At 39.9% G+C, this 18,226-nt stretch overlaps 1 protein-coding gene and 1 long non-coding RNA gene across 2 annotated transcripts in view; both read right to left on the bottom strand.

The window, feature by feature from the left end:
* LOC109039486 (uncharacterized) overlaps positions 1-4,435 on the bottom strand; it is a 613,681-nt gene extending 609,246 nt beyond the window's left edge. The window contains exon 1 of the mRNA XM_019054978.2: positions 3,513-4,435. Coding sequence (XP_018910523.2) covers positions 3,513-3,691 — 179 coding nt within the window. The 5' untranslated portion in view covers positions 3,692-4,435. The remainder of the gene's footprint in view (positions 1-3,512) is intronic.
* LOC140224119 (uncharacterized) overlaps positions 1-18,226 on the bottom strand; it is a 643,754-nt gene that overhangs the window by 307,207 nt on the left and 318,321 nt on the right. The gene's annotated exons all lie outside the window — the stretch shown is intronic.

The raw sequence follows: 18,226 nt of genomic DNA, 5'->3' as shown, positions 1-18,226 counted from the left end.
AGAGAAAACCGCTGGCAACATCATGTTCCTCGCGAAATTTTAAGTGAGAACATGTGCATAAATCGCAAATCCCTGACACATACAATAACTCTAGTTGATCAATTAATTCAAAGGTATTTTTTTAAAAATAGTCTAAAGATAAAAGGATAAGATAAGATAGGATAGCAACAGAACAGAAAAGGGGGGAAAAAATATGTCAAGAAGTGTTACGTAAAGAAGGGATGTAAATAGAATTTAGTATGGGGGAAAAAAAGATTTTAAGAGACAGGAGAGACCTGAGCGTCTAAATACTGTGCCTACCTACAAAAAATGCATGATTAAAATGGTCCATGCAACTTCCCGGATGCATTGAGACGAGTTAGAACTCATTTTACAATTAGGAACTACAATTTCAGGCTCATTCATAAAAGCATCTCCCTGCATACGGAACCTTATGGCATAAATGATGTTTTTACATGGGCAGGGAATGGTAGTTCTTTATTGCAAAATGAAATCTAATTCGCAAGCAATCGTCAGGAAAAAAAAGGGGGGGATATAATATTAAAAATTGGGACGGTGCCATTCCTTGGTTGAAAAGCAGAGTTAGTAAAAAATTATTTGGAAATAATTTGGTCCATCAACAACGTCCGATCAATCGCCAGGCGGGCGAATAATTTGACGATTGCTCTAAGTATCTCATCAGGTAGGGAATTCTGAGAACCGAGCGTCCAGTCAGAGTTGCCGCATCAAATTCAGTAATCGCCGAATTATTCGTGCCTAACTGATGAATAGAAATTAGGAAGAGGAAAGGTGGAGGGGGAGGAGGAAGGAGTGAGACTTCAACGCTTCTTATCTGACTCTGCGGAGACAGGAAGGCAGGTTTAGAGGGAAAAACAACGTGTTATCTGCAAACTGCGGCGAACGAGCGATTTGACTAGGAGGGGAGAGAGCCTGAATGTCTGAATCTGCTAGCTGAAATCTTCGGAGCCCGGCAGAATTCTTGGAAGGGTTTGTCTGTGTGTGTGTGTGTGTGTGTGTGTGTGACTCGGTCTAGGCGGGAACTATCGTGGACTGAGCGTAGGTTCACTTCGCTTCCCGCCAATTCTTTACTCTCATCTCAGCAATATGCTCACATGGGCATTCGCATCCCGCCAATTTTTTTTTCTCTTTTCTCTTCGACAAAATACTAACATTGGCACTTGCACCTAACGTTAAGAAAAGCCATTCTCTTTCGCAGAGAGCACAATTTTAAGCATTTTAAGATATTTTCCGGAGATTTTTTTAGCGACAAATTTAGCCACCTCCGAACAACCTCCCCCCAGGATTTAATTGAAATGGCTCTCTCGAGACAGAAAAAATTTAATTGCAAGGAAAGGTAGTGCACAGAGATCAAATTTCTGGGGGAGGGGAGGGGTCTGGCTCCTATTTTTCTACGAGCCTGAGTCTTTCCAGCAAAAAGGGAGGTTTCGAGGGGGGGGGGGGGGGGTCTCTCTTAGACTAATTTTCAGGCTCTTCTCACACCAAAGGCCGTAAGTAAATGTAAGGTTCTTATGACTTTCACGGGGAAATGGATGTATTGCTCTTTCTCTCTGTATCTCTCTTTAGTTGATACCTCTCCTTCTCTCTTCAATTTCATCTGATGGGTCTAGTCGACGAAAGACGGCATTCAAATTGGCTTTAAACAGTTTAAAAAAAAAAAGGGGGGGGGGGGCTGGCTCCTATTTTCTACGAACCTAAGTTTTACCAGCAAAAAGGGGGGTTCCGTAGGAGGAGGGGGGGGGGTCTGCTCCGGGAAATCTGGGAATTTTGAATCTCTCTGAAATGTATTTTCAGGCTCCTCTCACTGTCTCTCACTAAAGGCCGTGAGCAAGCTTAAGGTTCTTGCGAATTTTAAGGGGCACGGAATTTCGCTCTTTCTCTCTGTCGTTTATCCCTCTTCTTCTGTCTTCAATTTCATCTTATGGGCCTGATCGACGAAAGATTGCATTCTAATTAGCTTTAAACAGTTTAAAAAACCTAAGGATTAACTCTACCGAAGATCATTGGAACTATTTCAGACATTTTTCTGACTTCATAAACAATGAAAAGAGAAAATATAGAACAAGAATAAAGCTACTTCCACTTATGCAGATAATCTGGGACGACTACAGGATATTGCTCCATATTCTAGCGGAAGGCAGTGTGCACATTTTCTTCTAGAAAATCAACTTTAAACTTTCCCAAATTAAAATTAATTGAATTTGAGGATAAAATGTAAGGACATAAGGTAGCAAAGGAGAGAGAGAGAAGGGGATTAGAAAATCAAGAATTGGGCACACGTGAAAATTATTAAACGCTAGTCTCAGAAAACGCTACTGCTAACTAAGATTAAGCTAGATACAATAGAACTTATCTGTTCCCCGATCAAGTCAGGAACAAGAGTTAAAAACATATTTTCCGTAGGTACTTAGGGTCATGATGATGGTCAGTTCCAACTATAAATCTAGGAATAGACAAAACGCTGATGGAGACGGCAAAGATGAACAGATTATAGTAAGTGTATTTCTATATAATACTCATTGTACTTAGATGCCGATTTTAGAAAAAAAATGGAAAAATTATCATAATAACAATTAGACTGTATTTTGTCCTAAAGTTGGACGCATAATTATGTCAAGGTGGAATGATTTCTGTTGCTTACCGTACCTACTTAAAAGAATTTTTTTACTGTTTTTCATCGCACTAGATGGTTTTAAAATTTCCAAGGAAAACCTGAAAAATTTCCACCTGTTAAATTGAAGTAGAGTGTTAACAGACTTTGACTAATGGCAGTTTATTCATAAGTCTGGAAACCTCTAATTCTTACAAATTCAGTTCATTCCTAATACTGATCCACTGATGTCAGACCCGGAATTTTCTACTAAATTCTAATTGGAGTAACTAAAAACTGGACTGCATTTTGCAATTTGGACCTATAAATTCTGGCGCATCTGAAAAAACACTTGTGTGCGTAAGGAAACTAATGACACACACGTTGTTTGTAAGCCGGGCCGGAAAATATAGTTCCTAATTGCAAAATGTAGTCCAACTGAGCTTATGAATATAAGCAAAAAGAGGTGCTTAAGTAAGTCTAGAAATTTTGGTAAATGATTGCTAAGTAAATTCGTAGAATTCAGTTTATTAACTCCGACATCTTGAAATGATTCTCTCACGAATAATGGTGTCTGCATGTACAGTACAAGGCGCTCATCTGGCATGGTAAAATAAAATGAGATGACAGCCTGCAGTACCTTACTGAAAAATTAATTTAGAGTACCTAAAGGTAAGGAACCAAAGTGCAAGATTCGTATGTATGTACCTATTCTTGGCGTTTAGGAGCGGATTCTAAAAAGGTCAGGCACAGTAGGCGGAAATTAGGATGGAACGAAAAGAGAAAGGTGAAAGAAGACGAGAAAAATTTAGGTAAAATACACCTAAAATGAAAAGTACATACAATTTGCAATTATGACACCAAATCTGGGCAGAATCTATGTAAGATAAGTGCTAGATCAAACCTGAATCCAGACCAACGCCGAAGTGCAAGAGCATCAAAGGAGGCTGTGACCAGATTATCAAACTCCACCAACTGGTCAGGAAGAATTAAACCAATTAGCCGTGGTAAATTGAAAGAAGGAGACACTGACACGATTAAAACGCGGAGCCGATATAATAGGAAAAACCACAACGCACACATAGAAATACGCAATCACGAGGAACGAAATCACTCCCGAAATCCCACGCAACAGGTCGGTGAACCACAGAGAAAATCCGAGCAAAATTCGTTTAAAATAAAGAGGTTAACATAGAAACACCCGAAACACTGGAAACTACAAGACCGATGAAAGTACTTAAAGAGGATCAATTCCCCACATTCAATTCACTCAAACGCGGTGAACAAGAGACTTCTCGAAAAATTGAAATACTGTCCGCGGCGGCCATCATCCAAATGGAAACACACGATCGTTTCCGTGCATGTAAATCGACGGAATTTTCGCGAAACACACGAGGTAACACGACACGCAAGTCCATGATAAACGAAGAGAGTGGATAAAAGTTTGGGGTATCAATTACATACCCACAGTCAATTCACACAAACGCCGACCGGGCACGAGTCGATGAATCTCGAGAAAGTGAAGGTGACGGAAACGTTCACGGTCGTTTTCACATACATCACCGAATAGTTTTCGCGAAACGAGCGAGGTAACGAGACACGAACGGCGATAATTTGGACGAATCACTCGGTAAGAAATGTTCAAGAGTCACGACACTTTTCATAAGAGGAAAATTACTGAAAGCCATGAGGCTGCCCTCCGGCCACGCGCGAGGAGTTCAACCAATTTGGGCGACCGCTGACCGAATAATGAAGCACTCCGCGTTGCACGCTTTGCAAGGAGAGAGGGGTGCGGAGTCTCCTACTCCCGATCTACACTGATTCTGATTGGCGCACGCATGGTGACTGCAGCCGAACAGACTGTAACCTGTTGGCGTCGAACTGTCGCCTCGCATCCGCCGGCTTTTGGTTTTCCGTTCCTTCGAGAACTGATAAGCGAGGTTTTGCTCGACTTCAGACAGAAATGCAGGTGTTCGTTCACCCTTCCCCAGACAACCACACGCACCGAACGTTGAATTAATTCCCTGCATGAGACCACCTCTGTGGTAGCTCTGAACTAGCAGATAATCTGTGTTTTTCGTATGTCAGATTGTGCTGATAATCAAGAATTGATATTTGATCAATTCTTTGATTATCATTACACGAGAAACTATCCCTACGTGTGTAGGTTCTGGTGTATTTAAAAAATAAAACTCTAATCTCGATTGCAGTATTTTAAATTGAAAATAAATTAAAAAATCAGCCTGTAAAGATACCAAATAGTAACATCCATACACTGACATCCGTAGAACTGAGGCCGGTCTCTATCAACTCTGGCTTTTGACCGCTTGTTACAGCAAAATTTCCCAAAGCTACTTTTGAGGACTTTGGGGCTTTTATTATACCTACCTGTACATATCGATAGGTAAAATGCGAAAACACATACTTAATTTCGTTTCTGACATACTACTACACTTTTTCTTTGGAAAACTAGTCAACATACCTAATTCTTGAAAACTCCCTTAGTTTTTTTTCCCCTGTTAGCATTATATTTCGTGTTTTCTAACCATTAATTGGACTGTATTTTGCAATTTGGGACTATAAATTCTGGCTCTTCTGGAAAAACACTTGTGTGCATAGGGAAACTAATAGCACATACGTTGTTTTTAAACCGAGCTAGAATTTATAGTTCCAAATTGCAAAATGCAGTCCAATTTGGCTTGATTCTCCTCGAAAAAGTAAACTAGGTGCGGAAATTTGGAAACGCCGCAATGGAGATACGTGGTTTCGCACTTTGCGCATCAAGTTCCATCAGAGCTCACCGAGAAAAATGGGTTTGAAGTTTTATTCCTCCTTGAAACTCAATATAAAGAACGAAGTCTAAAAACTAATTTCACGTTCAAAATATTTTTCTTGCCTCTAGATTCTTGAACTAAAAAAGTCTCGACTGATTAACTCTAAAAATACTTCAAACTCATTTTTCCCAGGCGTCTCTGTCACGCTCGGTCCGAATGACGGCAAGTTTTTTTAACCCCCCCCCCCCTCCCTCTTTACAGGCAGCGTTGAATCCTCTCTTAAAAACTACGATAGGTCCGGGACAAGGACAACCCTCCCCCCCCCCCCCCCGCACCGGAATATTGCTCGAGAAAAATAGGAGCAGGTCTTTCCAATTTTCGATCGAGATTTTCATAAAAAAGAAGAAAAAAAGGGCGCTTGACGCCGTTTTGAGTCTGACGTTAATTTTGGCTTAACTTCCCCCCCCCCTCTTCCCTCAAGATTCCGACTCTCATGTCATTTATGGACGGACCCTATGAAAAAAGAAGTGCAAAACTTATGCAAGTGAAAACTTATTTTACTTTTATTTCGCGTGACTTGTCTCGTGAACGGTTTATTGAAAGGAAATGATCTTGGTCTTGAAAACAATTCAAGACCAAGTAACTAGTAACCAAGTAAATTTCAACGAAGTAGGGGGTAAGCCCCCAGATCGCTTCGCGGTCTACACCCCCCCCCCCCCTTGAAACGCTTGGCGCCTCAGGCATTATGCGTTACGCGTTACCCTTAAGATTTTACATTTCAGAGTTGATCCATTTTCAATTTTTAACTGTCGCTACGTTGTCGTGACTCAAATTTTCCTTTTTTTCATCAAGAGTTGTGGTTTTGACAGAAACGCAAAATTAATAAAACTACCCGAAACGCAATATTAAATGGAAAAAATGCAAACAATCCTGTAGTCCTGCTGATACTTCGGATATCCAACTTTTTCAATCGAAACTGGTAATGTTTGCAGTGGTGTCATCCCCCCCCCCCCCAAGGCACTAGACGAGCTCCCCCTGCCTTATTTTATTACTTTGCACCCCTCCCCCTGAAAACAGCCGCGTATTTCCAGTGTGTGTACGCGGGGGGGGGGGGGGGTTTCCAGGGAGACCGGGGAGCTACCTACGGTAAATTTTGACAATTTGATGCTCTCTAGAGGCAGTTTGAGGCTACAATCAGCAGTTTTGTCTCCTTTCTCACTGCAGAAATTTGTTTAGTTTTCACGTGTAAATATATCATTGTTTTGTACGAGTTGCTCGTCTGCAAACATGGCTACTGACACCACCGCTAGTGTTATCTCCGAATTTGACTTCTTCTTCACCTGCTGATTACATTGATTAAGGTGTTATTGCGGGGTCTCTAAAATATATTGACTCTGGTTTGTCATAAGGTATAATCCAAGGCAAATGTTCGACATGACTCATTTTCCACGATTTGATCCGAATCTACAGCACAGAAAGGACCTGAAATTCGCTCCGACAAATGAGGTTCTTCGGGCACAAGATTTGGGAGATTTTAGCGTAGCCTCTGAAAATGAACCCTTGGTAAAGCCTTACTCCAAGCGAAGATTTTACCCCTTTGATACAACTTGGAGTGGCTTCGTCAAAGAAGATCGTATACACCGCAGGGATTTGATAGGACGTACACCATTCTTACAGCGAGCCGTTCAATTAACGTGGCAAACTTTAGACTGTTCTGAGTCTAACGATGAGCGATTGCCTTTGAAAACATTGGAGCAGGACCGCACTGCTTTCTAAGAGGGAGCTTTTCCCGGTATCTCGACACCAGTCATTGATTTGTTTCTTGTTTCCACAGCGGTTCTGTTTGCAGAGATCACCGCTGTCACAAACAAAATGGGTCAGGTTCGTAGGAAGGCTCAACTTTGAACGGCTGTGATCTTCATCAATCTTGGCCGAACAAATAATATAGGCTCGCAGGTTACGAAATGCACTAATCAGACCTACAGACCAAGGGGCCGTTCATAAAATACGTGACTCTAAATGTCGAAAATACATAAAACATGTGACGCAATCCTCGGCCCCCTCTTCTCTTAAGCGTTACGTAATTTATGAGGGTTCCCATGGTTAATAGACTCAGGTAAACTTAGGTAAGCACGGTAACAGGTTCACTTATGGGATCTCCTGATCCGTGGCTGATTTTTCTTGATTTGAGGAGCCGCTGTTTTTCGCAAATTTTCTCCGATTTTTGACTGCTCTGTTCCCACAGCTCTCCCTTCCCAATTTCGTCGGTGTCGGTTGATTTTTCCAAGAATTTTTGAAATTTTTTTTTCCACGCTCAGGCACACCGTGAACCCTCAAATTCATCTTGAATGCTAAGAAGTCGCTCGGAAAGCCCCTATAAAACTGATGAATCTAATGGGCAACCTATATCAATATTTGACGGCCCTTTAATCTCATATGCCGAGAGCGCCTTCACTTTCAAAGTATCCCCCAATTTTAAATTAGACCACGGTGAGCAGAAAAGGAGCGAATAGCATCAGCCATTGTCAAATTGCATCGAAAAATGTATTATCGCGCAGGATAAGTCTTCCACGATTTTTTTTTTTTTTTTTTTCTCTCTGCTAAAGGAAGGTTGTCGATAATAGCTATTCTTGAGCCACTCTAAAAATCAACATTCCGTTATGTTACATATTGAAGGCCTATATTTTACTAGATGCACAACGTTTGGTTATTTCTCGTTTTTCCTCAAATCTAATATTAGCATAAAGATGGGCCTGAAGTCTGATTATGGCATAAAATGTGAATTTTTTGGCTTTTGACTGTAAGTCCGCAATTTTTGCCACAACGGACCTTCAGACCCATATCTACGCCGAAACTGTATTAGACCCGATAAGAGAGCGATACTGCAGACTGGACCATCATGCGTTCCGTAAATTATTGACCTTCAATGAACATAAAATCGTGAAGTTGAGGAAAAGTAGGGTGGGCTCGAAAAGGGCCCTCATTCATACCACCCCTTCCAGGGAATGCGCTCCACGTCACGGCAGAAATCTTCTGAAATTTTAAAATGAATTTACACTGCACCGTTCTCCCACAATGTATACATTGTCCAAAGAAATTTGGCAATGGCTCATGTGACTTAGTTCCTATTTGCGTAATGCGGTTCTGTGAAAGGAAAAGGTGAGTCCATGAGAGATTCCTACCATGCTAAAACGAAAAACGTCATATGAACTTTCAGGTGTTGCCAAATGTCCTCTCATAAAATGCGACTTTATCGGGCGAGCTGTAAATATTTGTCTTCCAATTTTTCAGCAACTTTGTTCACAATTGAATCCAAAATATCTAAAAATTTCAAAGAAAACTTTGCATAACTTTCTTTCAAGATACATTTTTTATCAGAAGATATTTGGCAACACTCAAAAGTTTCAACAGCGGTAGGCTAAACATTTTACCCGGGCCAAAACACGAGTCAAATTGATAGAATGAATTTAATTTTTTTTAAAAACAATATCCAAGTACTCACTTGCACAATAGTTTTTTCTTGATGGTTGACTTTACTCGGAGCCTTTACAAGTCAAATTGATGGGATGAATTGAAATTGTTCGAAAAGTTTCCGCGCACTCACTTGCACTTGGTTTCCTTTTAATAAATTATTTATCCGGGATTAATGCATGTGAGTACTGTGAGCACGCGGGATTTATTCCAATCCCTTTCAAAAAAAAATTCAAGTGGATTTTTTGGTTTTGGTGAAACGGCGTCTGGATGCAACTATTCGTGTTCCTGGGATGTTTTGTTGCATACACAGAAAATTGCAGGCGCTCTACCTGTCTCAATAACTACGCTTAGTCGCGACACGGATCGTACGTAGAATTTTGCAGAGCTTTGAGAGATTGCAAGAAATTTTTTGAAAAGTTTCCGCGCACTCACTTGCACTTGGCTCCTTCTTAATGAATTATTCACCCGGGATCAATTCATGTGAGTAGGTATTGTGAGTACACGGGATTTTTTTCCAATCCCTTTCAGAAACAAAAAAAATTCAAGTGGACTTTTTGGATTTTAATTTTTTTTTTTAATTTTTTAAATTAAAAAAAAAATCAATTCAATTTATCAACGGCAGATTAGAGCTCGAGTTGCCTCGGGGTCCGCAGGCACAGCCGGCAACACCGCCGAAGTCGGTTGAATAAACACTTGCGAGTAAATTAATACCCAGAAAGGATAGGTGAGCGGCGGGATTTATGGACTACACTTTATGGGTGACCTTCGAAAGTTCACACCTCGGAGCCGGTGGAAATTAAAGCGTCCCTTTCCGCTTGTTTGATTTAACGTTAATTATTTCGCACGTCAACTCCGCTTTCGCGATACCTCTTCAAACAAACTTATTTCCGACCGAAATCAGCCAGGGTTCATTTGAACTTGAGAGGCCCTCCTTCACCGAGAACGTCTAGTCCGTCCCCCCTCCCGGCGATGTAGAACGTTCTCCGCGGTCCTCAAGTAGCATTTTTCAACGGAAAAATCGCGATTTGATGCGATTTTGTTGGCGATAAAATCGCTAAGATCATCCACATCTGAGCGATTATCCTCGATCTTGATGCAATAAAATCGCGATTTAATCGCCCGGCAATTTATCGCGATATTATCGCAACAAAAATCGCGATATATGGCGCTTTAATCTCGACCTTATCGACGAAAATTGATCGCGATTTTATTGAACCAAAAATTGCGATGCATAGCGATTTAATCGCCATAAATCGCAATTTTTTATTCGATAATATTGCGATAAATTGCCACCGATGTAATCGCGACAATCAACCGATAAAATCGCCATTTATCGCGATCACTGCTACTTGGGTCTCGCGTCGTCGTTCCACTTGAAAAAGAACGTAACTACATTTTAGTGTTGCCAAATCTCCCGTCGAAAATTGCATTTTCACCGGAAGAATCCTGGGCATTTCCGACTGAAAATTTCACTGATTTTTCTAAGGACCTCATGCTGAAATCAGAAAATTTTTGGAACAAAATTGCATACGTATTTTTTTGTAAAAAAAATACATTGTTTATATCAATTTTGCAACCTTGCAATCGAGTTCCGTACCTTCGCCTGGGGAACGACGGATTAGGGTCGTATTTATAATGGAGAAAAAGCTATGGCTTTATAAACCAATCAGTGGTTCATATGGAACACCACTAGTCGTAAAAGAACGAACATGATTCTCGGACTGTGTACTATCATAAGGTATCTCGTACCATAATAAGGTCCATCACTGTGTTACGTGTTTATACTATCACTAGGTATATCGACGGTGTAAGTCGTCAATCACATAACTCGGTTTGCGACGTCGCAGACTTCCTGTTATACTTTATTTTTTAAACGGAAAACTACTCAACGGCAATTCTTTGAAACTGCTGTGATTGTTCTTCTTATGCGAAGAAAATTCTGCAAAAACTTCAAGAAATAATGTCGATTTGTTCTCCTTTATAAAATGACGTAGAGGCGGAGATTTTCAGACACCGTAACGAGTTATGTGATTGCCGACTTACACCGTCGACATGTTCTATTATTATATGTTGCCTTTACTACTGTTAATGGTGTTCCATATGAGCCACAAATTGGGTTTTAAGCCATAGCTTTTTCCCAGCGTCGTTCCTCAAGCAGCTTTTTCCTAAAGGAAGCTCAGTATGTTTGGCATTGTGGTTAATAGATATTTGAGGAAATCCTGAATGTATGACATCATGAAAAGGAAAATTTTTGCTAGTTTGGAGTAAGCAACTTTTAGAATGGGTCCTTGAAAGGGGTTACAATGGTTTACCACTGAAAAAAATTAAAAATACAAATTAAAAAAATATAACGAGTTTTTATTAAAAAGTTATAGGCAGGTTCCGAATTTTGTACTTTTTCAGGTGGTAAATAATTGTGATCACTTACACGGTCCCATTTCAAAGTTATGCTTCTAAATTCTCCAAGTCTGGTAGACTCGCAGGTCGAATAAGGATTCTTTACATTTCGAGGTTGGTCTAGCAAGGGAATGTAACTTGATTCTAAGCGCACGAAATTGACTAAAACCGTCCACATTTTTTGTCAAAATTCTGACCGTGCTATTTGTATCTGGTTTATGCTGATATTCGTATGCAATCAAAATAAATGCAGTGTTTTCAATCAAATTCGTCCACTAGTTTTTTAGTAAAAGCACCATTTTACAACGAGATATTTTGCAATGTTGAAAATAATGTCGTTATGTTAGTATACGACGAAAACGACGTAGCATACTACGTTGATCATACCGTTGGTGAAACGGCGTCTGGATGCAACTATTCGTGTCCCTGGGATGTTTTGTTGCATACACAGAAAATTGCAGGCGCTCGACCTGTCTCAATAACTACGCTTAGTCGCGACACGGATCGTACGTAGAATCTTGCAAAGCAACGACGGTGAAACTCCGAAACCACTTACCTCGGTTTGCGACGTCGCATACTTATATACTTAATTTTTTAAATAAAGGACTAAAATAGGAGCGAAGATTTTTTAACGTAGTAAACAATAAGGTACGTGGTTTGCATGGGGGTATTACCATCGATATGTTAGTGCTACAACTCCCAGGACAAGGAAATTTTTTTACGTAATACCGGAAGAAATAAGAAAAACAATTTTGTAGTAAGGAGCTGCACTTTTTCTTTACTTCAGAAACAATATGTATAGGCCATCAGTTTCCCTACGCAGATAGGTCCTTTTACGAATGAGCCAGGAATAGGAACTTATTGCAAGATTCAGTCCAATTGCATCACGCACTGGGAAAAAAAACACATTGGATCTAGAGTCCAGACTCTTAAAAACATCGGTAAGAAAAAGTACTCTTGATTCAATCAGAATCTAGCTTAAATCAAGAACCAAGCCTCTTGATTTAAGCGGATTTCGATTTGATTCAAGCAAAAATCCGATTGAATCAAGAGTATTTTTTCTTGTCAATTGTTTTCAAGAGTCTAGACTCTAGATCCGATGTGGTTTTTTTCTTTTTTTTTTCTTCCAGTGCGCCTTGGCAAATCGATCACCAACTCAGCCATGATAACGGACGATAGTAAAGTCACTAAATTTTATTCCTAAGCCAAAACATCTACGGATCGATCAGACTTCCCAACATCGCCATTAATTTGGTTCATATCCATCCTTGAGCCACAATTCTAATTAGTTACCGCATTGTCTGAAGGTTTCTCCGAAAAATAATCAGATTCCTTCGCTCGCCGCAAAAGGAACGTGGAGACGCTTCAAAAAGAAGCGACAACACAGTTTCTTCATCTTATTCCCACTCACATATTTCAGAGAATTCGCAGCGCGGAGCGGCCTTTTGTTCCTTTGTGGAAAGAAGCCAACCGATTTATGCAGTTGCCTTTGTATGCTCAAGAAAACAACGGCTCCGCGATTACACCAATGACTGGTAATTTTCGGAATCCTCTCGAATATAAGCAAAGCTCAGAAATAGACGCTCCAACTAACCCTGGCAGCCATCCTGGTTTGAAGAAACTTTAATCCTGCCATTATACGACGGAACAGTTACAAACATATTTGTTTATTCGTTATGATAACTGGCAAAGACACTGGATTTAGATTTCCTCAGTGAGGAATGAAAAAAAACTCAAGCCACTGAAAAAAATATTTCTTTTGACATGATTTAGAACTTCCCACTGGAAAAGGACATTCATCAACAAAAACTTAAAATTGAGTGGCTGGTGCCCTCCATACCGTAGAGAATCGCTCTTTAAACATTTAAGTACAGTTACATTAAAAAAAATGACAGATTATTCGGAAGTCATGGGACCAACGAGTTTTGCTCGTATAATTCAAAAGGCGTATTTTCTAGAAATATAATTTAAACCTCTCACCTGTCGTGAATATGGAGCATAATTTTTGGATTATAATAATATTTTAGGATTTTTATTGGCACAAAATAACCGCTTGCAACGTATGCTCCGGCTAGAACTTTGACGCGAGATTTTCGTCGAAATCTCATAGTCCAAATTTTTCACCCAATTGACCAAAAAATTGCTCCACTGAAAAACTTTTCAAGTTCCATGAACTTAAGGTCACGTTCCTCTTAAACGGCCACTGTCGAATAGCTGAAATGGGTTTTATAACAACACTTGAATACACCGGTGTGTGTACACACCACCATTACCAGTCATGTCATCCACCAATTCAGAATTTATATGGCGCTCAAAACTATTGTGGTTCTCAAAATCCTTGTTTTAGGGTTGGGAAAAGGGTAGAGAATAGAGCGATTGTTCAAGGTATTCCCTTATCTAAGAATCCTGCAGTCTTAGAATAGAGATTTTGGCCAAGGAGTCATTAATATAATTAATGTTTTAGCCTTCCACATTTTCAAAGATCGAAGCCAAGTAGTATATGTGGATTGCATTTTGCAAAAAGGAACCACTAGCATTGCAATGATGCTAAGATTGTGCAACTTCATCCTTTGCAATAAAATTGCGGAAATCGTGAAAAACTATGAAATTTAGATGGTAATTTTTGTCTTAAATTCACAGTTTTTAGCGAGTAAAATAGAAACTATTAATGGATAATCGGTTTTTTCCTCCAAGACAAAAGAAGTTGCACAATCTTAGCAACATTGCAATGCTAGTGGTTCCTTTTTGCAAAATGCAATCCATGTTGCAGCAGATCTCCATGAAAAGTCATCACTAAGAGAATCATAATTTGAGTCCCAGCCCAGGACCATGGAGTCAACCTGGCCGACAGAGAGATTGCTTATCTTCTTCCTCTTCCTCTTCTTCTCCCCGTACTTAGGCATACTCCCGGTCCCGGAGGTGTGTCTCAAATCGATATGTTTTCATAGGACGCCAACGGATTTAGATGGAAATAGAAGAGAAACTCTGCAGTAATTAATATATTGTCAATGAGAGGATGAATAAAATCCAAGCGAACAATATTCGTGTACGTTTTATTCTGCTTCTTCTCGCGTCTCGTTCTCTACTTTTTCGCACTAATCCGTGCTCATTATTTTCTGGCTGCTGCATGACCCAGTGCCGCCATGCCGTATTGAAATATCCGCATTACTCTTGAGGTATAACAAATTAGCAAATTTAGTAAAATCTCATATGTCCCTCTCTTTAGAGTACCTGTATGCGGAGAGTATTGCCATCTCTGTGCCGCTCTCTGATTGGTTCATCAGTTATAGGCTATCGTGGAGCTCTAAAGTTGGCCTAATGTAAACAAACCTCACCCAGCGGAACACATATATATCGGCTGAGAAATGTTAATTATCACACTCAAAGGTTAATTTTCGGCAAAAATATCGATAAAAGTTCGATCCGAACTCAATTCAGATTTCTATCACATCCAAAATCACGTCTAGAACTTTGTAGAACTTTGTCGTCATCTTGTTTGTTTACATCGGGCCAACTTTGGGGCTCCATGATAGCCGACCAATCAGAGAGCGGCACACTTTTTCTGTTATAGAAGGATTGAGATATGACAATACTCTACCCTGATATTCCCAAATTTTGCTGACGAAGTCTCTGATTGATGAGAGTTGGCAAGTTTACCGAAGAAAAAATAAAGTCTGACAGGGAGGCTGGAATGTTGGGGCCGTCCATAAATTACGTATCGCACTTTTTCGGCAGTTTTGGCTTCCGCCCCCTCCCCCTTGTAACGCTTTTTTGACGTAGGCCCCTATATCTTTCAACACGTAAAAAAAAATGACGTAACGTTCTTCTCGACCGACCCCCCCCCTCCCCGCCTTAGAGCGTTACGTATTTTATTAACGGCCCCTATGACGCACAGTGGATCGAGTCAATGGACCACTAGACAAGGTACGAATTTAAGCAATCTGATACATGTTTCTTAACCAGAATTTCACGTAGAACACGATTCACACTACGAAAATTACCGAAATCAACTTCTAACGAAGATATTAACGTTTTTATTTCGCACTGATTACGAGGAATTTGAACTGCCCGCTCACAAGAAACTCAAAGCTCTACGTGAGTCAAATCGCGCACTACAACGGTTTCAGCAAGCTTCTCAATCGAGCAATGTTCATTTTCCACCATGTGTTGTTCAAACTATTGGTAATTTGCTATAGCTGAGCCAAAGTGTCAAGATTGAAGTTGAAGATTTTTACATCGCAGAGACTGTCATGATAAACATTTAGCGCGCGATGTGAATCACGTAGAGCATTGAGTTTTCATGAGCGGGTGGTTTGAATTCACGCATCAAGAATCATTAAATATCTTCGTCAGGAGTTGATTTTGGTAATTTTCGTTGTGCGTATCGTGTTCTACGTGAAATTTTGGTTGAGAAACATGTATCAGAATGCTGAAATTCGTACCTTGTCTAGTGGTCCATTGGAGAGGTCGCACATGAGATTTTTGACTAAAACTGCAAATTTTGATGTCTATTTCGTCGCAATATAAATTTCAAGGGGTGTTTCAAGAAGAAACTTTTACGAGGAAACTAATAAAACCACTTTTGGGATCTCAAAGTTGTGTATAAACGGAGTTATACGCGTTTAAAGTTTCCAAATTTTGTCCGACCTCTCCTATTGACTTGATCCACTGTGTGACGTGACTAACGGAGATACGTGGTTTTGCACTTCGGGCATCGGAATGCAAACATGTATAATGTGATATTTTCGTTTAATCTGGCAACACTGGTTCCACGGTCCTCGCGCCCTCTGCTCGGTGTGGATACATACATTCGACCCGCGCTTTCCTCCATTGTGTCTGGTTCCGGGTTCCGGTATCCTCAGCTCCAGAACTGCCTCGGCCGCACTTAAATCGATTTCCCCGTTTTCCTCGCCAGCTCCATCCAAGTTCGACGGATTTAATTTTTGCACATGGAGCTTACTCTCGATATTCTATCATCGCGCGGAAAATCTCTGACCTCGGGGTGATAAAAGCCGTCACGAATAATAGCTAGAAATAATACCCCAAAAGAACAGCGATCATGCCGTTGACTTGAAAAATGCGTACGAAAGATCGTTACGTACTACTACCCAAGTAGCAGTGATCGCAATGGACCAGGACCACTAGACAAGGTACGAATTTAAGCAATCTGATACATGTTTCTCAACCAAAATTTCACGTAAAACACGATTCACACAACGAAAATTACTGAAACTAACTCTTAACGAAGATATCAAAGTTTTTACTTCACATTAGTTACGAGGAATTTGAACTGCCCGCTCACAAGAAACTCAAAGCTCTACGTGAGTCAAATCGCGCACTACAACGGTGTCAGCAAGCTTCTCAATCGAGCAATGTTCATTTCCCATCTTGTGTTGTTCAAACTATTAGCAATTTGCTATAACTGAGCCAAAGCGTCAAAATCGGGTTGCCAGATTTTCATATTGTAGAGACTGTCATAATAACGTTTAGCGCTCGATGTGAATCACGTAGAGCATTGAGTTTTCATGAGCGGGTGGTTTGAATTCATGCATCAAGAATCATTAAATATCTTTGTAAGGAGTAGATTTCGGTAATTTTCGTTGTGTGCATCGTATTCTACGTAAAATTTTGGTTTAGAAACATGTATCAGAATGCTGAAATTCGTACCTTGTCTAGTGGTCCATTGGTTCGATCGAACAAATTCACAAAATTACCCGAAATTTTATATTGTTAAGTGGATTGCATTTTGAAAAAAGGAACCAAGAGAATTCCAGTGTTGCTAGGATTGTGCAACTTACATTATTCGCAAAAAATTACTGAAACCTTGCAAAAAATTAAATTCACAAAGGTAATTTTCGTTTTGAATTCATAAACTTCATCAGGGGTAGAGATAAAACCTGTTTAGATGATCAGTTTTAATTTGCAACATGAAGCAAGTTGCACAATCTTAGCGACATTGGAATGCTGTTGGTTCCTTTTTACAAAATGCAGTCCAAGTCTCATGAAATTTTGCATCACTGGTAAAAGCTCACTAAGAATAACATACTGATGATGTAAGTCCGCAATCATATATCTCGTTTGCGGTGTTTTAAAATCTCCACCCCTATTCTATTTTTTTAAAGAAGAACAAATCGACATCATTCTTGGAAATTTTTGCAGAATTTTCTTCGCATAAAGAAGAAAAATTACGGCAGTTCTTAAGAATTACCGTTGCAGTAACTCCCATTTCATAAATATAGTATGACAGGAAGTCTGCATCGTCTCAAACCAAGATACGTGGTTCCGGACTTACACCTTCGCTATTTGAAGCTTGACGCGTTAAATGCTCCATACTCATGCTTCATTGACTCATTTCCATAAATGAAGCGTTGAGGAAGGGCATTTCTTGGTTGTGGTGTTGCAATATATCCATTAGGCTAATTATTATTTTGAAGAGGAAAAAATTGGGTGAATTTTCTGAAATTTTACGTCTTCATCATTGCAAAATCATAAAGTATATTGAGAAAAAGTTTCGACGATACATGCATTTGCAAAAATCATGATGGACGAAACTTTAGCGGAGATTTTGAGACATTGCAACGAGAAATGCCCTTTCTGTACCCTGCAGCGCTTAATATTTGGGGACCAGTGGCGTGGCGTACTTTGCGATATACCAATGGATTGCATTTTGCAAAAAGGAACCACTAGCATTGCAATGATGCTAAGATTGTGCAACTTCATCTTTTGCAATAAAATTGCGGAAATCGTGAAAAACATGAAATTTAGATGGTAATTTTTGTCTTAAATTTACAGTTTTTAGCGAGTAAAATAGAAACTATTAATGGATAATCGGGGTTTTCCTCCAAGACAAAAGAAGTTGCACAATCTTAGCAACATTGCAATGCTAGTGGTTCCTTTTTGCAAAATGCAATCCAATTGAAATGCCATTTAAACCTATGGAAAAGAATCGATAAACAGGGTGTTCGTAACGAAC

The sequence above is a fragment of the Bemisia tabaci genome, chromosome 2 (assembly GCF_918797505.1).
Source record: "Bemisia tabaci chromosome 2, PGI_BMITA_v3".
NCBI lineage: Eukaryota > Metazoa > Arthropoda > Insecta > Hemiptera > Aleyrodidae > Bemisia > Bemisia tabaci.
The sequence above is the reverse complement of the archived record's forward strand: the minus strand, read 5'-3'. Positions and strand labels throughout refer to the sequence as shown.